At 38.5% G+C, this 26,795-nt stretch overlaps 1 protein-coding gene across 4 annotated transcripts in view; it reads right to left on the reverse strand.

The window, feature by feature from the left end:
- The window catches only part of USP9X (ubiquitin specific peptidase 9 X-linked), a 113,194-nt gene that overhangs the window by 21,478 nt on the left and 64,921 nt on the right, over positions 1 to 26,795 (reverse strand). For all 4 annotated transcript variants that reach the window (XM_048494896.1, XM_048494897.1, XM_048494894.1 and 1 more), the window contains 17 exons: positions 23,751 to 23,962; positions 21,267 to 21,507; positions 20,627 to 20,776; positions 20,398 to 20,518; positions 19,083 to 19,213; positions 17,254 to 17,532; positions 16,147 to 16,272; positions 15,064 to 15,189; positions 13,866 to 14,032; positions 12,120 to 12,228; positions 11,504 to 11,650; positions 11,245 to 11,391; positions 10,114 to 10,336; positions 9,091 to 9,311; positions 7,894 to 8,084; positions 7,183 to 7,356; positions 2,166 to 2,307 (listed from right to left, as the gene is read on the reverse strand). In XM_048494896.1, coding sequence (XP_048350853.1) covers positions 2,166 to 2,307; positions 7,183 to 7,356; positions 7,894 to 8,084; positions 9,091 to 9,311; positions 10,114 to 10,336; positions 11,245 to 11,391; positions 11,504 to 11,650; positions 12,120 to 12,228; positions 13,866 to 14,032; positions 15,064 to 15,189; positions 16,147 to 16,272; positions 17,254 to 17,532; positions 19,083 to 19,213; positions 20,398 to 20,518; positions 20,627 to 20,776; positions 21,267 to 21,507; positions 23,751 to 23,962 — 2,907 coding nt within the window. The remainder of the gene's footprint in view (positions 1 to 2,165; positions 2,308 to 7,182; positions 7,357 to 7,893; positions 8,085 to 9,090; positions 9,312 to 10,113; positions 10,337 to 11,244; positions 11,392 to 11,503; positions 11,651 to 12,119; positions 12,229 to 13,865; positions 14,033 to 15,063; positions 15,190 to 16,146; positions 16,273 to 17,253; positions 17,533 to 19,082; positions 19,214 to 20,397; positions 20,519 to 20,626; positions 20,777 to 21,266; positions 21,508 to 23,750; positions 23,963 to 26,795) is intronic.

The raw sequence follows: 26,795 nt of genomic DNA on the forward strand, positions 1-26,795 counted from the left end.
AGTTCTACTGATATACACCCTCAATGCCCCTTTCACTCTGGGACGCAAAAGTCACCATTCTTTGCTAAGAGCCCCTGCAAAAATTAGGAAAAAACAATAAGCATAATCAATGTGGGAGGCGTTAAGGTGAAACCCCCATCTTCTTCACAGTATATTAATGCCAGTCTAAAAGTCTCTGAGTCCTCGCTTTTCCAGCTAAAGCCTGTGAGAAGACTTGCTCGGAACTACCGAGAAGTCTGACAAATCCCTGTCCTTTGCTAATGAAGATGGAGGAATTGAGGCAGGAGGATGATATTCCAATCTGTTCTGTGAAGGTATCTGTTCCAATCTATTCCAATCTGTTCTCTGAACTAGCTGCCCTCAGATCCTCATTTCTATTTCCACTGAGACAACACGGTCCCTTAAAACAAACATCTTCTTACTGAATCTGGTATCAGGGTTCCATCTAAATCAAGTTCTGCTGTTCCCCTTCGATCACTTCAGAGACTGAAGGCATACCATTCTCAATGGCAGAAGAAAACTTCTGATGTGGACAGAAATGCTACATTCTACCAAATCACTAAACTTCGTGTCCTGTTCTGACCATAAAAAGGACAACTGGTGTCAACCCAATGTCTAAGTCACAAATTAGTGTCAGATATCCACGTTGGCTATAAAATGACCAAGAAGCCTCTACTGCAAAGAATAAAAGCTTACTCCATTTGAGCCCCACCTATATATTTTGTTTTTGCCAAAGGTATCTCACTTCCAGAAATGTGCAGACAGGCCACCCATGCTCAACCATCCACTTTCATTCAGAACTATGCCTGTGCCAGGACAAACGCCTTACTTGCATGGGCAACATTGCATGCTCTCTTCATTCAACAGAACCATCTGCAACTGTTAGTCTATACCTATCATTACGATAGACAGAATCCATAAAGTAGTATTAGAAGAATTGGGGTCTCCCTCTGAATGGAAATGTGAACTGAGCACGAGTAAGAGTCCAAGGTTATTGAAAGGCACTTGGGTGTTTTAAGAGTAAAATAACTGCCTCAAAGGGGGAAAAGCACATGTTCTCCTGCCTGTGACCACTGCTCCTGTATGGGCAAGGACTGCAATGCGCTTTGACACACTAGCCCAAGGGTCCCCAAAGTGGTTCCCATAGGTACTAGAACACCTGCCAAAGGCTTTCAGAAAGTGGGTGAGACCAAGTGGGGCTCTTGCCTGGCAACTTCTGATTGGTTGTACAAGTTAAAATAATGCTGATTTGGGAACAGTTGCCACTACAGTGTTCGTTTTATTCTCTCTCTCCTTTTTTTGCAGTGTATTTTTTAAACTATCTCTCTTCACCTCTGCACTTGGGATTTTATCTGAGGGTGTGTGTGTCGCTTCATCTCCTGCAACAGCTACCTTGCAGCTGTGCCCACCACCCTGTGTCAAAATGCCAAAGTTGCCCACAGGCTCAAAAAGTTTTTGGGGCCCTACACTAGCCAGTCTCTGCACTTGCTCATTCTCTTCCCTAAGCCAAGAGTTGTGATCCTGAGGAAGGTGAAAGAAACCAATGATCCTCAGAGCTCTCTATCACTGAGCTAGGGAGGACCAGTGGCCTAATAGCCACAGGAGCCTCTCAATAAATTGGCAGTACCTGCCCTTGCAGAGACAGGAGAACTTACATAAGGGGTAAGGTGGCCACAAAGGAAAAGTCCCCTTTATGCAAAAATATAAGCTTCAGATAAGACTGCCCACTTGCTGGAAACTGGCTTTTGACCCTCTGCCTAGTCAACAAAGGAGTGGGGTATCAGTTCCAGTCACCATGGAATTTCGTCTGATGCAAATACTCCAGGACCAGCAGAATCTGGACCAGATGGTCTACCTTTCAGATAATCAACAAAACCAAGAACTGCTCTGCCTCCTGAGTCAGAAAAGCAATTAACTCCTTCTTGCCTACTCTCATAGCAATAAATGAGAACATCACACAAACAAGCTTGATTTCGCATTGATGAATCAATTGCCTGGTTTGTAGTTACAACGGTTATTCTGAAGACCTCTTTCCTGGATTATGGCTTTTAAGACAAAACAGCACTCAAGTTTTCTTGAAATATGAAGCCTTCAAAAAAGTTTGGTCATCTTGAACTAATCTAACTGCTGTTAAGGTTCATATGAACATTTTCAGAGATGCATACCTTCTTGTTGCATTTTTCACAGTGATATGCATTTGCACCTTCCAGTAAGTCTCCTTTAACATACTGTTCCAAAGAATCAAGCAAGTTTTGGTGATTTCTTATATCTACATTCAGCGTTGTAAAAGACTCTTCACATTCGTACCTACGATTGTGAGCAAAATCAGTAAGCATGCTGAACAAACAGGAGGAAATAGTCTCATTATAAAGCAAGGTTAACTGCTACAAAAACAGACACGAAGGTTGCTTCATGTTGTTACAAAAGATACATAAATGAATAGTTACTGCAGCCTAGACTGACAGTGAAAGTTTATTTATCCAGCTTTCAAGTCATACTCCTTATGCAAAATGTTAGAAACGATTTATAAAGATATTTCAATGAACAAAACACAAAACAAACACTCAGATTAAAATCCGAGAGAAATCTTCTGAGTTCCAAGCTGCATTCACACCTCTGTTTCTGACCAGCACAAATCTAGCTTTTTGCCATGCTCATGTGTCCTTCCCCCTGCCATCATGGGTGGAGAGCAACAAGGCATATTTTGAAACTGTTCAGTCAAACTCACATTTGCCACAAACTCACATTTGCCTGAGTGCTGGTGCCTGCACAGAAACAAAAACACATTTCCTCCCTATAAACCAAGATTAAATAATGGTTACAAATTTCAGTTTGTGGGAGAATATCAACTGCAATTTACCAGATGTCTGGATTCAGACATCACAGCAAACTTTCAATTGCGTTCCTTACACAAGAGAACTATAATGTGCAAAATGGAAGGAAGTGCAGAAGTACAGTAACAAGTCATGTTCATGCCTGTTACAGAGATTTACTGGGGTGTCTCAATGCAGCTTAGTGGTGTGCACCATGATCAAACAATAGCTTGCATCAACTTAGTGTATCTGTTTCTCACAAATGAAGGACATTTTCATCAAGAAAAAGAGGGACAATTTCTACCAATTGAAATATTTTGTGGGACTCATGAGAGTACAAGTGGTGGGACAGTCCAGTTTTGTAGGATGTAAACTACTGTTCATATTTTAATGATACAGGTCAAGGAAAAGTAAGCTACTCCATAGTATCTATCAGTGTGCATAGGTAAATTTTCTCTTCAACCTCTCAGCTTGATTTTATCAGTAAGAACTTGATTATCAGTGCTAATGAAGAACAGACAAGCGTACATGGTAACAAACATCAAGATTTTTTCACCTGAACCCCCATTTTTAATATGTAAACAACCTCACAAAGAACACAATCTTAATTAAACAGGGCAAATCTCATCGGTGCATAATTCAGCTGCATGAACCATAGTGTATCTTGACTGGAGCTAAGCGTCCCATAGTGAAACCTGGCTCCATTATGGCTCAAGTAACTGTTTAAGTGGAGAGGTTCTCCATCTATGGGTCAAGGTATCAGAGCATCACTTCTCCACCCCTTCCTCAGGATGGGAACTTTTCTCCAAAGCTTCCCAGGTGTTTCCAACTAAAATGCCCGCCCTAAACTGACTTGTTCTCCTTACGTAAAATAGTAAAGTTCTTTTCACATCCAAAGTATGCAAAGCTCTTTCAACCCTAGAGGAGGAAGTAGGAAAAATAATGGAAGTGAAAATATCCTGTGCCAGGTGAAACCTTGACACTACCTTGGGGAAGAAAAATACACTGAGTGATAAGACCACCTTGTGTTGATGAAAAGATGTTCTGCCCTGACAGCCACAAGCTCTAGCTGAGATAATATCTACTTAAAAGGCCACCTAATAAGACAGGACCATCAAAGGAACACATATCTGAAGGCTCAAAGGAGCTCTGTATTAGGTAGCTCAACATTACCAATAGAAACCACTGTGGAATAATGGGCATCCGAGGTTGGGGGGGTGGGGGTAAAGATTTTTAAACCCTTCAGAAACATCCAGGAGTAGTGTGAAAAAAGTGACGTCCCTTCCATTAAACCAAGGGAAGCAAAAACAGCCACCATGTGGACCTTAACTTAAAGAAAAGGTATTCTCAAACTAAAGCAAGGGACAAGTTGAAGGGAAAATCTCTTTAGATAAGGCCCAAAAAGAACATTTTCACTTATGATTATGAGAAAGCCTGGTGGATGGGGCGTTGAGGATAACATTATATACTGATTCAGAAAAGGTTAACAATGTAGACTGATGAACCCTGCTGTTAGATGGAGACATTCGATCCTGTGTTGAAACATCTCCCCTATTTGCAAGAAGTCTGGTACCACAGGTAAGAATACAATGGAGATTGTGGAACTAGAATTTTTGGATCAGAATTAAAGGACTATGACACATCTTGTTCCTTCTTTGCAGATCCTGGCTAGCATTTAACCTACCAATGGAAAAGCCTAAAAGAGTGTTCCCACCAAGATACTCGGAATGCATCACTCAAAGAAAGGGGACCGATTCCAGCCGAACAAAAAAGTGGGGTGTTTACATTAAGGCATACGGCAAAAAGTCCAATGGAAGGTAACCTCACTACAAAAACTGGAAAAATATATGCCTGGCTTAGCAACCATTCATGGGTAGGGCTTCAAGTCTGCTGAGTAAGTCTGCTTTGATATTTTCAGCTCAGTTATGTAAATTGCATGTAAAAACACATGGTGTTTTATGGCCGATTCCCAAATTCTAGTAGCTTCTGTGCAAAGAGGGAGGGATTTTGTACCATCCTGTTTGTTTAGATAAAAGAATGCAGCCATATTATCCATTTGTACCTGGATCTGTTTTTCACAGAGGATAGAAGTGGAAAAACACAAATGGTTCTTTGCTACGGAAGACTGTTATCCAATTTCTTGTTACGGAGACATGTATGTCTCACAGTAAGATAACAACAGTGGGCACACCAACGCTCTATAAAGATGCATCTGTCATGACCATAATCCAAGGGGAAGAGGAACAAAAAGGAACTTCCCTGAATAAATTACTATTCCAGGCCCACCAGGATAACAGCCTGATGACCCCATTTGGGCACTAAGAACCTCTGGTTTTGAGAATGACATGGGATACTGAATATTCTGACAAACCAGTTCAGTAAAGGTCCCATCTTACGATTTGCACAAAGGACTGTGGAGGTTATAAAAGCCATTAAGTCTAGCCATCTCTGTATACTAATAGCTATTGGAAACTGTTTGCGGTAAACCAAAGCACAAAACATCTGATATGCAGAATTTGATCTTCTGGTAAAAAAACCCCTGAGTTATAGATGAATTTGAGGAAGTACCAAGAAAGAATCCTCCTATACTGTATGCAGTTTTAATTTTTTCCAAATGGTCATAAGGCCTAAGCCCTGACAGGCAGCCATTGCTAGAGATTGGTGTTCGTGTAAAGTTTCCTCTGAGCAGGCAATAAAGAGCCATTCAGCCAGGTATGGATACCCAAAACATCCGTGGGACATTAAAGGAGCTACTAGTATACATTTCATGCAGTGACCAGCCCAAAAGAAATAATCCAATACTGATAAAGTAACCCTTGATATTTGAACCTCAAATACTTCCTATAGTCACTCATGGAAAAATGCATCTTGCAGACCTACAACTGTAAGCCAATAATTTAATTTAAGAAACTATAGAAGGAAGCTATTTGAAACTTCTTAATGTTCAGGAAATAATTAAATCCCCTGAAGCCCAGATCAGTCTGAATCCACCATCCTTTTTATCTAGAAAGAATTTTGAGTAATAATTATAAGCACTGTCAGAAGACAGGACACATAACTGCACCCCTGCCCAACAGAGACTGAAACTGGATACAGGGTTCCCAATCTACATCTAGCATGTTGAGGCAGCTATGAAAAGTTCTCTGTGGTAGATTATGCTGAGGTTCCTGTTGGCAAGAGCATTGATAGCCCAAGCTAGTATGGTTCCTAGCATTGATACTTCAAGTAGTAGTGTGGCTTATCAGGAGAAGCAGTGCCCTGAGAGACACCAAAAGATCATGCCACCGGCTGGTTCTTTTTAATTTGTGACAAGAATTCGTCAGTTTTGACAAAGAGCAAAGTTATACAATCAAAGGTTAAGTTCTCAATTTTAGATCTGGTCTCAAGCAGGAGTGCCATGGAAAGAAGCTATACATTCCTTCTCAAAATGACTGCAGATGCCACAGCCCTTTTGAAAGGGTCAGCCTTGAGTCTGACAGAATTGATTTGCTGCTTTAATAGTCTCAGTCTGAATCAGCTTTGCCAAAGTTTTCTTATAGTCAGGTGATAGGTTGAGGTTGACAGATAGGTGGGAAAGCCACTCTGAGAAACCAGTCTCTAAACTGAAGGAGGGTTGTGTTCCACTGAGGCATATAACGTAACTGTTGAGTGTCAGACCTTGAGAGGGCCCTCTTCCATAAAGACACCTTGGTGTAAACTGCTGGAAAAGATTACAGACTGCCAGGTTGTGACCCTCACCCACAAAGATTAAACCTAAAGCACGTTGATCAGTGTGAGTAATTTTTGTCCCACAAGAGAAACATTTTTTAAAAAATAAGGTCTTCTGAGACACTGTTCAAGGCCAAAAATCTTGAAGGAAGGTATTGTACCAATGAAAACACTAACAGAAATAATGATCTTCACATAGTGGTGGTGAATAACGAACGGAAAGAAAGTGAACACCTCCCTCCAGAGAACATGGTCATCTGAATGGGAAAACCGCTGCCAAAACACTCTTGATTGGAGGGGCTCCTCTGCTCTATCTCTAGGCAGAACATTTAAGCTAAAGAAATATTTCAAGCAGCTGTCCTGCACAACAGTCTCCAATGTGAGACTGAATAGAACAATGATAAACAACTTACTTAAAATGTAAATGGCAAGCAAATATGCTGCCTGACTTATGCTAACATTGCTAACATAGGTAACTATGATTGTTTATGCATAGGAGAAACTGCAAGTGTGAGCCATCCCAAAGTTGTCTCCAATTATTTCCATACAAAGGAAGAACACAGCCTCGTCCTAGTAGATACCCATGAACAGTTTAACAGGCTCTGCATTTAGGTGATGAGAAATAAATGTATGATACACTATTAGATGATGCAACACTTACCTATGGGGGCAGCCTTGACAGATTTTTTGATCAGCAAAGGATCCTCCCAAAACTTTACTTAGCATTGCTGGGTGACCTAAGGCTTTTAATGCTTCATCTAGACTATCCACCAAAGAATTAAAGAATTCTAAAGCATCATGCTGTTCCCGCAGATTTACAGGTTCACCCCAGAGTCTAGAATGGAAAAATTATCTCATAATAAAGACCAGGCACTTTTTCCAGTACAGTAATGCAAATGTGATAAAATAAGTTATTTACATAGGCATGTATCCTACTCCACTAAGCAAAGTCTGAAGTCTTTCTCCAACTCTGATGAGCAACGTGTTAAAATACATACAAACATCTGCATACTACAATCATCTAGCAAATCTCAACCTTGCTGTGTGTGTTAAGTACATCCAATTTATGGCAACCCTATCAATCAATATCCTCCCAAACATCCTATTGTTAATAGCCTTGTAAAATGGGGGCCATGGCTTCCATTAGAGTAAATTACCTAACCATTAAAACATGTAACCTAACATGCTGGTTTACATTCCATGGGTCCAATACCTTAACCTAAAAATAACAAAAAATATATTACTTTTGGTTCCTTTATGCTGTCTTTAACATAACTTTACAGATAAATTTTTAGAACACAATATTCCTTGGCATTTAATTTGTAAAAAATAAACAAAAACACAGTTCTACATAGAATAATTCCTCATTTACCTGAACTGCTTCCAAAACCCTCTTGGTACATAGTACTGTAATCGAGATGCTGCTAAATGACCAAAGATAACCTGCAGATGTCTTAGAACACCAATATTGTACTCTTTTCTGTCTTCTGTCTTACTTAATGTAGGTTTATCATCATACTGGTGTGGATAGCCAAATACTTCATCCCGGGAGTCAGCAGTGCTCTTAAAATGAAAGAAACCATACATTTAAAACTAATCCATATAAGTGTACAAACAGCAAAATACAAACAAATCTAGAAAGATCTTATGTCTGTTCAATCAAAGCAGCCTTTCTGCAAGTTCAGAAGAAACAAAGGAATATGATTTGCTCCATGAAGGTTTTTCAACTGATGTCCGATAACTAGAATAATATTGTTTCAAACCTCAATAAGTCCTGTAATTAATTGAAAATTACAGTGGAGTTCTGTGAGTAACCCAAGATCTCATCAGATGCAGCTTTTGCATTCACATAGATCACAATATTCTTCACTTCTCAGTAAGCTCCATCCACATTGTGACACCCTGCCATGCAATGTGGGCAGCAATATATACAGGATGACCAAGGTATTTAGTTGATTCAGAGCTCCCATATCCATATAGAAGAAGATATATGCTGTGTATTTATTTACTTCATTTATATCACACATTTCTCCCCAATGGGCAGCTTACATTGTTCCAATTCCTCCATTTTATCCACACAACAACCCTGTGAGGTAGATTGGGTCAAGTGTGCTTGTTGGACCTAACATTATCCAGAAAGCTTCCATGGCTGAGCAGCGCTTCAAACCTAGGTTTTCTAGATCCTACTCTGACCCTCTAAGCACTATACCACACGGACTCTCTGAAACTTATAAAGTGGTGACAACTGCTTCTCACTTCAAAATGCATGAGTAGGGTAGAAAGCCTTCTCCAGTTTGCAGTATCCTAAAGATATGTCCTCTCTTCAGACTTGACAAAAATGTTCCATTAAAGAAACCACAGTGTCACTTTTGTAAGTTCTTCCCGGGGGTGGGGTATATTTGTTTCTGATCATGCAATAAAAGGCATAGTATGTGAAAGAAACTTGGATAGCTTAATGTTTGACACAGCAATGTACATCTATACTTGTGAGCTGCAGTTAAGTCTGCCTGCTCAAAACATACAGAGCAGAGCAAATAATTAATGTTTGAAAAACCAAACAAATTATTACCTCATGGTCTTGCTTCTCATCTCCAGACATATCGTCATCAACATCACTGCCTGTGCCCTCAACTGCAAGGATTCCATTCCTAATAGCAGGAATCATATACAACTGCTGAATGACAGAATTCATGTAACATGTGGCACCAGCATTTTTTAGGCCTACAAATCCATTCGGTGGTCGTGGTCCAACAGGTGGCAGGTATTCCCATTCTGTAAGTGCTTCACAAGCTACAAGAAATCAGATGTATTAAAAAAAATCAGAACAAATAACATACTTCTGAACTGCCATTGAACTAAGATAGGTTGTTTAACATTCTGCTCCTGAATAATAAGTTTTACATCAGTTCCACTGATAAATGGGAAAATTCCAAGGATTTTAATGTAGTACACATACATATAAATATAGATGAAGTGAAGTCTACATTGAAATTCATGGCAACTCAGCAATACACATTCACCACATATTGATCACTTCTTTGAAGAGCTCTTACTATACTATACTTAGTAAATAATTTACTAATTTAAAGTGTGTCCAGGGCGCTCACAAAGTGATTCTGTGAAGACATGAGGTAGGAGCTAAACAGTCATGGGCAGAATTTCTTCCAGCCCCCTTCATAGGAGCTGGTGCCCATGACCCACAACTTCTTTCTTTACTAGAGCAGTTCAGAAAGTTGGGACTCAAAGTAGCCACCTCTGAAGTAGAGTAAAGAACGGCAGTTAGAATGGGAAATACCATCACTGTCAGTGTCGACACAGGAGAGCTTGAGTGCACATATTGGAATACCAGAAATTAATTCTCTATAGATTCATCTAAATAATAATAGTCAATATAGTGATCTATAGATCATATCAATGATAGGATGAGAAATAATATGTTTAGACAAACAATTTAACAACAGGTTTCTCCATAAAAGTTGTATTAATGGAAGGGAGAGGAATCAGATGTTCACTGGATAACTTAAGAACTGTTTAACAAATATTTGCATACTTTAAATTACACAGAATGTAAAGCATGTGAAATAGTACGTACTAGTTATTGCAGTGCCTATATAGTACATTTCTGTCAGAGTATCAACTATTTGTTTAAGGTTTCGAACACAGCCCACTGCTAGAGCTACTAACAGCTCAAATCCAGCGTTAATAGTAGCGGGGGAACTACAGACTGGTATGGCCTGCTCCGCGGGCAACTCTCCATTCCTCATGTATTGTAGGTAAACGTTTGAGGCTGGAAAAATGAAATCATCTATTAGCTCCTAAAAAAACAAGGAAAGAAAAACGCAGTTATTCATTTGGAAAATCCAGACAGAAAACTATCCTCCACTATAAAATTTCTCAGACCTTTATAAAGCATGAATGGATGGATTAAATTATCAAGAAGGAAAGCTGTGATTTCCATTTGAGCACAACACACCAAGTGCATGATCACAGTGAATAAGTCAGATTTAACAAGGGGGTAGATACTAAAGAGCTACTTGGCATAGTTTAAAAATAATGGAAGGGTCTTTAAGAACAAGTTCTAGGGTGAAAATAGACAAAGAAGCCCTCCACAACTCTTTATCTTCCATATCTCTATTGAAGCAGCTGCTGACATCATGTCATGTTCCCACACTGCCCATTCTTGGTAAGAAAGCAATGATGCCAGCCGCTTGGACACGGGATTCTCAAAGCAAGGAGGACAGCTGTCACCATCTTACTGAAAAATGGAGAGCCCACCTGCCCCTCATAATTTACTTAAACCACTAAAGACTCTGCAATCCTTTTATCACACTTCAGCATGACAAACTCTTTTTTGTTATGTAAACAATTTAACATCTTCAAATGGAAACTGTGACTCTTAAACCTACATGAGAAAATATTTATGCTCAGATGGTATTTTGTCTTATTTAAAATCTTCTAAAAATGAAAGACAACAGGAGAAAATACTTAAATTCATCTTCTTATATAGCATATCACTGCTAGTTTTTGGTGCCTGAAGAATGGGGTTAGTTTTATTGACTATGAAAATTTATACATATAGTTATTCAGTTTCCTTAGAAAATTCATGTAAAAATGAAAGTGATGGTTAAAGTTTTTACTGAGGTCTATGCAAGTACAATACAACTCAATTTTATGAGTTTATCTTCCTGTTGCCATAGATTTTCCCCTTTTAACAGTTACTTACTTTAATGAGATTAGCACCTCCCTTTTCACAACCAATATGGTACTTTTTTTCAGGAGTTTGGAATGCCAGCAATTCTTTTGTTACTCCAAGATGACCTTCTAAAATTGTCTCTTCTACACCTGTTTCTCCTGTTCTTTTCACTTCATCCTAACAATTTAAAAAGAAAAAAACATCCTCCGTAAGTTAGAGAATCTAACAATTATAAAATGAATAACCCTCTTCAATTAATTTAGTCCATACACATTGCTATAAAACTTACCCTAATTCTTTTAAGCCAGTCAATTTCATTATTAAGTAAAACTTCAGCATTGGGAACATTGATATTACTATTGTATGCATAATTAAGAAGATGTCGCAATAGTGTAAAGTAGTCCCCTGAATGTTTAGCACGCTCTCTTGCAGTACTCTGAAAAAGAAATAACTTATATGTAATTTTGCAAAGGTATGTACATTTACAGTTTCAATATGGAAGAATACAGATAGCTCCTATATAAAATATTGGGAGTATTTAAAGAGATTAACTGTATACAGATTCAGGGGCTCCAATACAAAGCTTTATTAATGCTTTACTGCTTCTTACTTTTTTTCATTGACAGAGGAAAGAGGAGAGATTTTATCCTATTTCCTCCTCCTCGCTGCAGCACCCCCTGGTACAAAAAACTGTATTAATACAAGTCCCTTGAAACATGATTTTCAGAATACACAAGTAAAAGGGTAAGGTGGAAGAGATCTGAACTCCTTCCATGAAGTTTTTCCTATAAGATCCATCATGTAAAATTACTAGGAAAATTGTTTGTGGGTATGGAGAATAAAATAAAAATTATGTTTCAAAAATTTCTTACATAGCACAACCAGGGAAGCTTCAAATTCCTTACCCCTAGTACAGTAAACAACAGGGTTATAAAGAAAAGAAGTGGTCTCTGTCCCATACAGCATCTGGTAGCCATTAAGAAGAACTGCTCCTGTGCCATCTGACGAACCGTTCTGAAACAATTTAAGCATAAACATTTCTATTAATACTTTGTGAGCAATGCAAACATATACTGTCCAAAAAGAAAACTTTTTAAAGCCATTACTCATAAGGCATTACAATGTTTAAGTACCTTAAACATTACTGAAACAGGTTATAGAAATGAGACTGAGAAAAACCATTGCTTCCATTTAAGCTGTTTCATCTAATTCTTTTCAGCTTTCAACAAAAGATCCTCAAGAAGGGTATCTAAAGTAATAAACATTTTCTAGAAATATTTTTATGTCAGAGAAAGCATGTGAATACATTTTGCCAGTACTAAATAGTGAATATTGATCTGTTTACACATACAAATAAAACACTTTTTCCGACTAATTGTCCCATGCTTAACCTATTATCTCCACACTTCATTCAAAAGAATTATCAGCATATGTATATGTTATAAGCTTAGATTCTAACCGTAGAGGTTCTGAGCAGAGAACATTGGGATGGATCCACTGATCCATCAGCAATTGAAATACAGACTTCTGACACACTCCCCTTCCCCTGAGCAGGTCCTTCTACCCAATGGGACACACATGGGCCCCTTCCGCACATGCAGAATTATACATTTTCAATCCACTTTCACAATTGTTTGCCAGTGGATTTTGCTATTCTGCACAGATGCAAAGCACATTGAAAGTGGATTGAAAGTGCATTATTCTGCATGAGAGGAAGGGGACCATGGTCAAACAGCCACACAGGTTAGGACACTGCAGGGAAATTTTTTCCCTCCAACTTTTTCCATCAGCAGAGTTCTGCTAATGAATGAGGGAAGCAACATAATTACAGAACCAATTTTATTTCATACTGACACTACCTCAACTGGTACCATGTCAGTATTTTTTATTACTAAGAAAAACCTTCTTCCCTGCAACCTAGAAAGAATTAATGACTTCAAAAAGCGAAAGTCTGCAATATCAAGTAATGCTGTGACTACACAGGAATAAAACTTATCAAGAGATCGCAATGTCATCCACATTCTCCACTCAAAGCAGAAACCCCACAAAGAGTATTAATACCAATTTCCTGATATCTGAAGCAACACTGGAGATATCCAGTTAATAATGAACTCTCCTCTTGCCAAATATGAGCAACTGCTGTCATTCCCCACTGATAACTCTCCTCGATCTGCCACATCATGCAGTCTGAGCAGTTAAAATTACTGCCAGCATGCCAGGCAATTTTTCAAGGTTGTAATAATACAATTTATTCTAAGTATAAAATGGAAAAGGTTTCCAAATACAGAAAGATATAACAGATTTATACACTTTACAACAGCTAAAAATATATATTTTGACAGTCACAACAGGCAACACATGCTGGTAGTCCATACAATCTAGGCCAGGGGTCTTCAAACTATGGCCCTCCAGATCTTCAGGAACTACAATTCCCATCAGCCCTGCCACTTGGCCATGCTGGCAGAGGCTGATGGGAATTGTAGTCCATGAATATCTGGAGGGCCATAGTTTGAAGACCTCTGATCTAGGCTAACAATCACAACACAAATCACAACCCAGATGTTCCCCTATCTGCTGTGAACATACAGCCACAATGACATTTTTGCCGCTAAGTCAGCAAAAGTAACAAAGTAACAGGAAAAATTACTCACTTGCTGTGACAGTGCAGTAATAAGTCAATGATAAACGTCTGCCATGCTTTTTCTTTACTAAGTGCATCCAATGCTGTTGGAATCAAAGCAAAACAGAGAGTCATCGCTTCGAGAGCTTCACAGCAAACTTGTTCATCTTCTGCATCTGGTTCATTGCCTGCATTTGTCTGCAAAATTAATCATAAACAAACAGAATAAAATGCATATGGGAACCAACAATGGTTATCTAAAAATTCCCTTCATATCCAAGCAATGTCATTACAGCTAGAAGTCACAGGTTTAAGGTTTTCAGCTGAATCTGGTTTCAAGAATGGGAAGCAGCTGGGGAAGTTTCTATGTGGGAATATGTTCATGAATCTGAAATTGAAGTCCAGTGTCAACTGTAATCCTGAATAGGTCTTTCAGAATTTACACGACTTTTTATTTGATGCTCACAACTCGAGTACTTCATACAAATCTCAAAGTGCAACGATCTCTTAGACTTGTGGTCTAATTAATAATCCCTCACATTCATATGTCAGAAGATGATTTAGAAGTATCAACTGTCAAATTCTATAACCTGCGACACAAAAAATCATAGAACCAGCTATTAGGTCCTAGCCATTAGCAACTATGTTGTAACACAAGCACATAATGAAATCATCTATTTTGACACACATAATACAAACTGCTTACCCTGACTTACCTTAAGCCTAACATTAATGAAAATTCCACAGTTCCATACAAAAATGTTGTGAAAGAAACGGGATACCTTCTCTCATCAAAAAAATTAGGATATAAATTATATTACTCTGTTGTATGGTCAACCAAGATTAGTTGAGAACACGGATTGTTTAAGCCAACCGTCTGACCTTTTTGACAGTTGTAAGTCAATCCCACTAGCACACAATCCATAGATGCCAGATGCATTTGGGGACAGACTACATTTCTCTACACACATCTCCCCATAAAATCACTGTTATATTAAAGCCAACTTAGAAGTGAGCAATTAGCCTCAGTAGCCAGACAGAAGCTTTAACTCAACACTGAGTAATAAAAAATCTGAGATTTTCACACAGTAAATTACATTTAGGAAATACAGTATTCCAAGATTAAGAATTAACACCAAAGTGTCAACTATATGTAAAAAGGCCACTTCAAGCATAATTTTCTTAACCCTTCCCCCCTCAAATTAATTTAACAAAAAAAATTTTTTTACCTTCTCATAAATTTTACTAATATCCTCATTTGAGGAGAAAACCAGCTGAACTGATCCACATCCTGAAGCCCAAACGATTTTTTGGACTGCTCTAATAACACAGATATCAGGGATATACTTTGAAGCCTGAAAACAGAAATATATTATCATTACTGCTATGGATTAATATTGAGATTTTCAGCTCACCTCACGCCAAAAGCTTTATGATAGGAAAAATACATCCTCACATAAAAATATGTGCAAAATGTGAAAAATTATATCACTGACAAGCTTACTTTTAGAAACAAAAATAATTACAGCTAACTTTTCAAGATTTTAGTATTTTAATATTTTAGCACAACTTTATCAAGTCATAATCTTGATTAAGATTGTTTTCGTGCCAAAGTAGGCCTTTTGACAGAATTCTGTGTTTTCGTGATACTACTGAAAGGTAAAAGTAGTCCCCTATGGAAGCACCTGGTCATTACTGACCCATGGGATGATGCCACATCCCTGTGTTTACCAGGCAGACTTTGTTTATGAGGTGGTTTGCCACTGCCTCCCCCAGTCATCCACACTTTACTCTCAGCAAGCTGGATACTCATTATACCAACCTTCGAAGGATGGAAGGCTGAGTCAACCTTGAGTTGGATACCTCAAACCAACTTCCATTGGGACTGAACTCATATCGTGAGCAGAGGTTTTGACTGCAGTACAGCAACTTGCCATTCTGCACCACAGAGCTTCTATGAACCTACTACCATTGTAGTTAAAAGAAAACTGAGTGGGAGGGAATCTTCTCCATGACTTGGAAGAATATACACTAAGCAACACACTCCCGTGACCAAAAGGTTTCATCACACCAAAAACTTAAACCTGTAGCTCTAGAACATTCACCATGTTACTTTCTGTGTAACTACAGAACCTGAGTGTAAGCTTGCAGAGACACCACAAAAAAGAACTAAGAACTTTTTCACTGATTTCTGTGAATAAGCAGTTTCTATTTGCTCTTCCTGTGCAGTTATAAAAGTTTTCATTGAGGACTGTGTTTTATGGATCAGAAACAGATGGAAGATTTTTAAAAATTATGAAGACCATACTAACCTCATCAGATATTTGCTGAGCAAGGCGTATAGCCACATTTCTTAGCATGCATTCTGAAGTTGGATTGGGAATATTCTGCAGAGCAGTCTGCAACACTACCGCCTGATCATGGGTTGCTTGGTTGATCTGTAATAATTTATTTTATTATTTTAAAAAGTACAAGTTGTATTCTCAATCATAACAATTAACATGCTGAAAAATATTTCCATGGCATTTCCTTATATGAAAATAATTGTTTAAATTCCCAACACCACCACCAATAACTGAAAGAGCCTTATGGACAAAATGCCAGAAGATTATGGTGTGTGTATAAAACCCTTCCTATCTTTACCCATACAGAAGACTGCTTCCACCATGCTTCCTTCCACAGTGAGAAGGGGGAGGTAGCAGTAATTTCACTTGCTTCCATTTCCTTGCTCAATTTCCTTCCTTTGCATTTCCTTGCTCCCATGGCATTTCATCCATGAAGCTCACTAATTCCCAGCAATGACCTTCTAGGAGTCTTAGAGGGCTGCTGGGAGGAAGTGTGAAAACAGCTGTTTCTATAAGGGTAAAGTGATTCAAAGGATCCATTTCGCCAAATATCTATGGATAGATAATAGATATTGATTACAATAGCTGAGTTTACAATATGGAAGTTTACTATGCCTTGGGCTTGAGTGAGCTTCATAGATAATGTTGAATAGCTGTGGAGTTGTTATCATTAGCTCTCGCCATTTGGAAAAAAAAAGAAACAGGGTTGGGTGAACCTGGGAAAAGCCATACAAGGAGCTGCAGTCATTTTTAAGACAAGCCAGATGACAGATCCTTCAAGACCACATGTTGAACACTTCATGTGGCATTTTTCCCCTTTCAGCATTTTCTTTCTTTTTCCCAACATAGGAAACCATAACTCCAACTAAATTTAGTGGCTCAGAAAAAAATAAAGGTCACATTTTCCAGGTCCTGAACTCAGATGTTGAAATGTATACAGTGAGAAAGAAACAAATAAAATGGCTTGTATAGAGAGTGAACAATAGTCTATCTGCATGCAAGAGATGTTGGCGGTCAATGAATAAAGCAGTGGACACAAATGTAAGATTTGCTTTCAGAATATGTTAGTCTTACCGGTGACAATGGGCTTGTGCCCTCTACAACAGGCTGATAAGCTTCTGCCACAGCTCTAACATGGCCATATCCAATTGCTGTTAGCAACAGTTTGGCTATTTTTAGAGCATTTAAGTAGGCACCCCTTCTTGTTTCCATATCTGCATTTGGCAGGAAGTTATTTCTGGTTAGCATACTTAGGACAAGAGGCAAGCCACCACTTTTTAAGAAGTTGTACTGGAAGTCAGTGGCATCTTCTCCCAAAGGTAAGTTGGCAGGCATTAACAAGGCATAGACTACCTGGAGGGGAAAAAAGAAAAAAACTCTGGTAGAAAGAATATTTTGAAATTTTACTTATTAAGCACACACTGAAAAGCGGAATGTCAGGATTTCTACATGATTTTTTTTCACTTAGTTTTATGCTAAAGTAGTTTCAGAGGGTAACCATGTTGGTCTGAAGTAGAAATACAGTGTTACACTTACCTGTAATTGTAGTTCATTGAGTGGGTTCCTGCGCAGGCAGAGACTGGGTCTGTGCATGTGCAAAGTCCAGCCGCATTAGAATACAAAACTTTTAGGTGCTAACTAGATGACAAGAAATGTACTCACTCCCCCTCCCCCAGCACGGAATGTGGGAATTATTGGGAATTGGTAAATGTTCTAGGGGCAGCGGAAAGGCTGAACAGAAGTATGGTGTGCTCATACACCTTGTGAATAGCAGGGAATGAGCTTCCCCAAGGCATAGAAAGCACTCCTGATGGGCCTCGGTTCTGGCCATTCTAGCTACAAAGAAGAAGCATTTCTTGAAGAGCACCATGTTCCTCTTCAAAGACATCACCAGAAAGGACAACAGCAGTGTCAAAGCAGAAGGTGTAAGAAAACAAAGACAACAAGAAAAATGCATGAATAATCTAGTCAGCACAAGCAACCAGAAGATCTTTCTAACCACCATGGCAGAAAAAGAGGGACTGAGGGAATGTGTACTCCTCTCCCTCTTGTCATGTGACCTTAGGTGGGAAGATCGGGGGGAGGCAGTGAGTCCATTTCTAGTCAGCTAGTTAGGACCTAAAACTAGTCTACCATGGCTGGCCTGAGCAGTGAACCCACAAAAATGAACAGTTAGATCTGACTTCAGTAGCACCTCAGAGACCATCAATATTTTCAGGTACAAGCCTTTGAGAGTTAAAGCTCTATTTGTCTGATGAAAATGTATGATAAAGAGAGCTTCAACTTTCGAAAGCTTATACCCTGAAAATCTTGTCAGTCTCTAAAGAGCTACTGGACTCAAACTTAACTGTTATGCTAAAGTACTTATCACTATCTTATCTAGAACACAGTACAAACTGAAGTGCTCCAAATATTCATAATTATAGCTGCATTCAGATATCATAAATAAAACAGTTTGCTCATGAGAATGAGTAATAATGTCCTCTATAAAATCCTTCTTTCTCTCATGCATTCTCCAAACAGGAAGTCTTGAATTTAACCAGAGTTTGTTATTGCAGTACAACTCATTCATCTATTTCTTTTTTTTACAAACTAGTATTTTCAATCTATATAATCTTTACCATGCCAGTTTGCTGGCAAGTAACAAAGCACAATTTGTCAAGTGCTCGATTCAGATGGGGGGGAACAACTGTGGTTCAACAGAAGTCTTTCAAGTCTTCAATCTCAGCATAGCAAAGGAGGGGAAGGAACACTAGCCTGAGCACTGCAGAATCATGTTAATTATAAATCGTGGTCTTACTTTGATCTCTGAATACAACCTGCATGATTACCAGTTTCAGTACAGAAAACAAATAACAGAAGTTTTCATATTTCAAAAAATACTGATTGGAAATAGTACAAACCTCAGTAAGATATAGCACTTGTGAAGCAGAAGGGCCGAAGAAAAGAGAATCAAGGGATGAACTAAGGCTGCTCTCACCAAGTTTAGCATGGTCTAAGCAAATAGCTCTTAGTTTCTCTACAGTTGTGTTATCTGTAATAAAAAGCACAGTAACACAGACTTCTTTAGCATACTAGTTAAAACTGAGATATACTAATACAAGTGAAAAAGGTAACCAGAAATAAACTTCTTTAAAAGAATAAGACAAAAATAAATTTCATATTATATTTTCCACTACATAATGCAGGGGAATGGAAAATAATCCTCAATTTACAAAAAAAAAATTCAAAACAAATTATTATTTAATGATACCCTATATTTCTCCGTTACGGGGATGTAAAACAGTTTACATCAGTTTCCTCTCAGTTTTGCCCTTGTAAAACTCAAAGTTATCAAGTCAGACCCCAGGTAGAATGGGGAATTCAAACCTGGGTTAACCAGTCCCTAGTCCAATATTCTAACCACTAAACCACATTGGTTTTGCGGTTAAACCCCAGGTATAGCCTTCAGTCTGTAGAGATGGCACATATAAAAGCGTATTAAGGTAACGTTGCAGAAATTGTGGTTTGTCATCTTCTTTCACAACTCAAGAAAATCCTCAAACTTTTATTCTGAAAAAACTGCTCATGGATTTCAACAGAAAGGGGCTGCAATAAGTATGCCCTACTGATACCAATCTCTAGATCAGTGATTCCCAACCAGGGTTCCGTGGTACCCTGAGCACATCCCAGGGGTACCATGACAATGCTATTGTCTGCCCCTCCCCCCAGAATCAAATGGATTTTGGAAGGGGGGGGGGGTTGGAAGCCTCATGGGGTTTTTTTAAACAACACTGAAAAACAGAACTGTTTTATTTGCCTAAATTCGGTGTGGATTGGGGGGATAGATTTAAAGGAAGCACTCCCTTTAAATCCCCCCAATCCATGCTGAATTTAGGCAAACAACCAACGCGGCTGTCAACGCTGCTTTCCCTCCCCTCCCCCTGCTTGCCACTCCCCCACCTACAGGCCAAAAACAGAAAAAAAAAACCTTAAAAATGCAAAAAAAATCAAATGAACCTCAAGGGTACCCTAAAGATATGAAGAGCGAAGTCAAGGGTTCCGCGACGTCGAAAAGGTTGGGAAACACTGCTCTAGATGCTGCTTTTGAACAAGGATGCAAATTAAACATGCTTTTTTTTACATAGGGGGATACAACAGAGAAAAAAAATTCATGTAGCAAAATCCCTCTAATATGTTTTATTAATTTCAACATAAAAATAAAATGCAGAATCTTACCTGGGGGCATTAATTTCATAAGGATGCGTGCGCCATCTCTAAGAGGGGGCATATTTAAACGACTGCCTAGGTCGGCAACTTGCCAAAGAAAAGAAATATGTCTACGATGAAGTGACATGATCTAAAATAAAAAATACAAACTTGTCATACATCAATTCATACCATGTTATATAAATAATTTGAATTTTGAATCAGTAATATCTTTTTGAATTTATGTCTCTGCACTTACTACTCCAGGCAAGCAACTTTCAACTTCTGGGTTAGGACCATCACTATAGTGATTCCCATGATTTCCAGGAGAACCAGTAGAGGAGTCAGAAGAACTATCAGGGCTTGAAGGCATATTGGAACTTATCTGGGTAAGCTTAGCTGTAATTAGCTGAAAATAAAATTGTGCAAGATCATCAGGTTTTATTATAAATTGTAAATTCAAAGTTGCTTGAATATGTTAATCCAGTTGGCTCCAACATTTTACATGATAGCAGCAGCATTAGATCTGCTGAATTGCAAGCAGGAAGTCACATATCAGACACATGACAGGAAGAGGAAAAGTCAAGTCAGTTTTAGCCTATACTAAAAAGGAATCCTCTCCACTGCAATGGTCTCAGGGGTCTTTGTTTTGTACTTATGTGCGCTAGCAGTAGATTCTTCCAAAATCAACCAAACATACTGGCCCCTTAGAAGCATGCAATCCACCTACTGAGGCTCTGAAGTCTAGTTTAGTGTCTTACACCATGTTTTCAATAATAAATACTGCAAACCTACTCAGCAAAAATACGACAATTTCAAATGTATACTTTTGTCTCTTTCAATAGCGAACTCACAAAATGGGGCAGTTTATCAATACAGTAACACTGAATAGTACTTACTGTCTTATCTTTGAGATTTAGCTGTCCAATTAACTTCCTATCATCTGCTGGATCCACCAGTTCACCTCCAATAAATAATTCTACTTTTGTATGTGCACTGTTGGCTTTAATGCGGTTCAGAATGCAACGTCTGACTGAACCAATTGTGTCGTTCGTATGAGACCAAACATCCAGATCTTCAACTTGTCGACCTTGGTTTGGGAAACGGACTACCAGAGAAATGTGTTTTCCACGAAAAGCTCTGGAAATACAGAAAAAGAATATATTAATCAAAACAGGGCCCCATGTTCAAACAACTTTAATAGTGTCAGAGTACATCCAGATAAGGCTAAAATAAGAATTTGTAAATGATCACAACAGTCCCTATAAGGAGGGCATTAACTGAAACCGTACTGGAAGCAGCAGAAGGGTTGTGCTGGCGCTAGTGCAACCAGCGCTGCGCAAAGTGACAGGACGCCATCACAGAGGGACTTAACCTTGGAGGTAGGGTACAGTGACACTGGAACCTGGACACTTTCCCCACACCATCACTTCTGCAGTGTAGGAGGCCATATCAGCATTCCAGGGGCATTCCCAGAGGCGACACCCAAAGAAGTTTCGGGCCTGGAATGCCCCCTTTCAGTGGTGCAGACTTATGACACCAAAAAGGGCTGCGTAAGTCATACCCCTCTGTGAGTTTTTCTGGGAGAGAAAGGAGTTTATCCTTCAGCGCCCACAACGCTGATTGCCTCTTCAGAGGCAGTACTGTGGTGGTGGCCCAGGGCTACTGCTCTACTGCTCCCCTTTGGAATGGGCTGTGAGTGTCTGAATTCTCTTAAGTTACAATCAAAGACTAACTATTCAAAACTGGTAATTTTACAATGATCTGCACCTGCCGTCTGAGCAACACATATCTTACATGGAGGATGTTGATCAAGTAACTTGGCTCTAAGGCTCAAAGAAGAATGTGGTCACTGTAGGGAAGAAGCACTGGGAAGAAGGGAAGTTTCAAACAGGGATATGAACCAGCACCAAAATTAAGGTTCATAATTCAGAACTTTCACTGTTTGAGAACCATTTCAACATGCTGCACGTCAACAGTAAATGATCAGAGGACAACTACCCTGTTTCCCCGAAAATAAGTCCTAGCATGATTTTTCGAGAATTTTCGAGGATGCTCGAAATATAAGCCCTACTCCAAAAATAAGCCCTAGATTCCCGGTGCAGTTGATCTAGTCACGTGGGGGGAGCAAAACCATGGAAAAAAAATAAGACATCCTCTGAAAATAAGCCCTAATGCAACTTTTGGAGCAAAAATTAATATAAGACCCTGTCTTATTTTCGGGTATGCCCACCTTTCAGATGAAAAGGACAAGAGAATGTGCTGCTATATGTGCCTCCTTCCACAAATGCAGACAGATACCAATCACATGACTGGCTCTTTTCACACTCCCCCTTCCCTCAGCATAACCATGACATCAATTAGGGTACACAGTTCCCCATTCCACTACTCCTGAAGGTATACTGGGGAATATGCTTAACTTTCATTTGCAAGGCAACCTATCCTGCTTTCCTCTATCTTATTCCAAATGTTTAGTGATGTCAAAGAATCTGGCAACTTTGAAAGTACTGGAGAACAGCTTTTCAGGACATAATGAAAATCTGACAGAAAACTTAAATATATGCATTATTCCATCAAACCTAAACTAGTTTTTATTAACAGCATAAAATGCATCCCTTACAAGTTAGTTATCATATAAATTTATACTATTTGGCATATTTATGAGATTTTAGTGTATAGACATCTTCGTTTTCTACAAACTGCTGACATATCTGGTATTTTAAAGAGACCTGCAAACTGATGCACCCTCATGTAACTTAATTTTTGCCATCTTAGCATTAAAATTAGAAAAATAAGTGGATTTGGCAGAAACAGTCTCATGCAGGCACAACAGAACTAGCAGCATATTTGAATGTTTAACTTTATAACACTGAAAACACAGATTCTTGATAGTGTATTAAACATTATACCATATTCATTGTTACTAAAATTATTCATATTTTAACATGTAATTGAAGTAACTCTTATATGTTTACAGTATACATGAAAATTATCTAATACTGTAAATTGTCTTACATTTCATGCTATTCATTTTGAATGAGAAAAACAACTTCTTGGAACAGCATTTCATCCATTTTAGAAGTGTTTCCCACACTGCTCAACAATTTCCCAATTTTTCTATTGAGAAAAAACTGAAAAAAGACTGCCGGGGGAGGGGGGGAAATTCCTGAATACATAGATCCAAATTGCACGTCCTAGTTTTAAGACAAGCATATCTTTAATGGCCTGCATACTAGAAAATCAAGGAGAATTTATTACTTGTAAAAAGAGCAGTTTGATTTATCCTTAATCTGGCAGTTACACTAACATGGAACAAAAAAGTTATGAAAATATTCACAAAATGAATAAGATTCATTCTCAGCAATTATGAGATTTCCACAAACCTTGACATTGGCAGAATTGTTCGTTCTTCATGATAATCACTATCACATTCATTTATATATTCCCTCAAAACAGTCAAAACTCGCACCATTCGTATTGCTTCTTGTCTTGCACAATTAATACTGTCTTTATCTCCATCTAGCACGCACAAAGTATCGTAGGAGGCTTTCAAGCGATCAAAACAGGATTGAATAAAGTCTTCATGGATTACTACCTACGGAAAAACAAAGGAAACTGGAACTATTATTTCAGCAAATCAATATTATGCAATACAATTCAATACAAGTACCCTGCAAAATACTAAAAGACAGTTAGAAAATCGCATCAAACCAGCCAACATGTTCTAAAAAGCATCATGTCTGTACCATTACTGTTAAACATGTCTCACTGACTGAGAGATCTGGTATACAGCTACCTTCATTATAAGTAGCGTTCTTATAAAGGTACAAAGCAATTGATTCACACTGGATCAAAGATCCAGACTTTGATGATGGGGCCTGAAACAGCTGAAAGATTTTGGTGTTGCAGTGGATAACTGGATGACAATTCAACTCAGTGTGTGGCAACAGTAAAAATGCAAACTCTATGCTGAAAATTACTAGGAAAGGGATTGAAAATAAAAGGGTCAATATTGTAACATCATTGTATATGACTGTGGTACAGTTTCAACTGGAACACTATTTTGTTCTAGTTTCTGAATCTCAATAAGAATATTTCAGAGCTGGAAAAGTACAGAAGAGGGCAACTCAAGATGAATAAAGGGTAGAACCACCTCTTTTACAAGGAAAGGCTGAAGATTCTGGGACCTAGTTCAGAGGACAAAGGAGATAGACATGATTAATGTATAGATTGTATGGAGTGAAAAAATTGGACAGAAAGCTTTTTCTCCCTTCCCACAGTACTAGAACTTGGGAGAACCCAATGAAGTTAACGTGTAACACGTTAAGGACAGACAAAAGAAAAATTTTCATTATTCAATAAGTAACTACATTGTGGAATTCACTGCCAGTGGACACAGTGATGGTCATGAACACAGATGGCTTTAAAAGGGGATTTAGGTAGAGTCACAGAAAAAAAAAATATATGTCACTGGTGACCACAGTGGGATTCTACCCAGATGAATGTGTGTTCCCATATCTCCACAGAGATGGCATTTGCCATTGAGTTGCTTGTCTGATTCTGGGCAAGTGAGAGTCATTTCCAAAAACCTACATTGTCTTTTGATTTAACCATCTTAGTAAGTGCTGGCCATTTAACCAGTATCTCAGCTCTTTTTTTTTTTATTTCAGCAAGGCTTTCTATCATCTTTTACATGTCAAAACATCAATCACTGTAATTTGGTTTTTGTTATTTTGAAACTCCTTACAGACCCTTATAAGACTTTTTAAAGCTTTTATGAAATCATGATCAAACCACCTTTTGGCAAAAGGCAGACTGCTGTTGCAATTAGTACAGCATCTTGAAAGGAGAGGTTTAGGCCTCTGAATAAGTTTATCATAAGAATTTAACAGAGCATCCTCATCCTCTGGTCCTTCTAATAACTTAGAACCATTTAGGATGGATAGATTTAGTTTATCAGTCACTTGCACTAAACCCAAGCCTGCATAATTTGCCACTGGATCAAGGGACTTTTGAGTGCTATGAAGCTGTTCCTCATCATCCTCAGATGTAAAGGTTCCAAATTTGTTTGTCAAAAGACTATCATTATGATCCAATCACGCATTTAGATCACCATCAATGTAGAAGATGGGAATTTTTGGAACGAAGAATACATTATTCTACTTTTTTCCAGATCGTTCTTAATTGTAATAAAGAAGGCTGAGGAGGTAAGTATAAGTTTAGACACTGAACCTTAAAAGGCCAAATTACTGACAAACTTCAGTCTCTTAACAGATATTTTTAGGCTGATAAAGGCAAAAATCTCTGGTTGGTAGATATTGTGATCCCTCTCTGCACTTCCTATATTCATAGAGAAACATTGCTTTCTAGAAACTGGGGGGTTGCTGATATCCAAAATATTAACGGGGGGGGGGGGGGGGGGGGGGGGTTGGTGCATTGTTCCACCCCTTGAGCTCTGCAGTTTAAACTTCACCCGCCCTATCATCTCAATTATTTCAGTTTGTTCTGAAGGGGGCAGTGAGGGAATAGATGCAATTAATTGTTCCTCAATAAGATCTGTAGAGTTCTTCTTTTCGGGCTGAGAGCGAGTAGAACATACTGTCCAGTCCATCAAATCTCTCTGTGGGGCATTGGTTGAAACAAGCAATGTTGATTTATATTTTATCACAGATGATGCAGTGAGTTTCTTTTGTGGAATCCAAGCAGTTATGTTTGAATTTATAAAAACTCATGTAGGGAACATACCATCGGAATTCAAAAAAGGTTCCCCTTTTAAAGCAAGGGAATCCTAGTTTTAAAAGTCAACAGAACTCTGCATTGTTGGACTCTAAAGCCAAAAAATTCCCAGGTAACCAAATCAATAAAGCTAATTTGTTCCTTAAATAAAATTTTCAGATGGTGTAAAGCTTGTTGTTTTGTAAGCCACTGAGGAATACACCCATTTTAGCAGCAAATGGTCACAGCTACTTTGTGAAGTTGGAGGGTTAGTTTGCATAATATATTCATTACATAAAGTACTGGAGCAAATTGTTTACAACTTTGCAGCTTATTGCTGCACACACTTGTAAATTCCTCATGACTGGGTGGGAAGAGTAACTACATAAGCTTTGAAGAAATTCTGTTTAAACCACGACGGATAGTTTCAACAGTTTCTGAAACCAGGTAGCACAGGTGTTTGATTTTGTTGTTAGAGCTATCATCCATATTCTCTAAAACCTCTTTACCCAAGGTCTCTTGTCATTCTCTGTTCTATTACCCTTATTCATCACTAAGAGAAGTCAAAGTACATGTGCTATTGACGCTCATTAGGGATTCAGGGGGATGCTAATGGTCTAAACATGTTCGGAACATCCTCATTAAATTCCAATGTGTTATTAATACAGAAACAATCTCCAATTTTCATGTTTATATACTGGCAAGAGGGACAA

The sequence above is a fragment of the Sphaerodactylus townsendi genome, linkage group LG04 (assembly GCF_021028975.2).
Source record: "Sphaerodactylus townsendi isolate TG3544 linkage group LG04, MPM_Stown_v2.3, whole genome shotgun sequence".
In the NCBI taxonomy this organism is placed as follows: domain Eukaryota; kingdom Metazoa; phylum Chordata; class Lepidosauria; order Squamata; family Sphaerodactylidae; genus Sphaerodactylus; species Sphaerodactylus townsendi.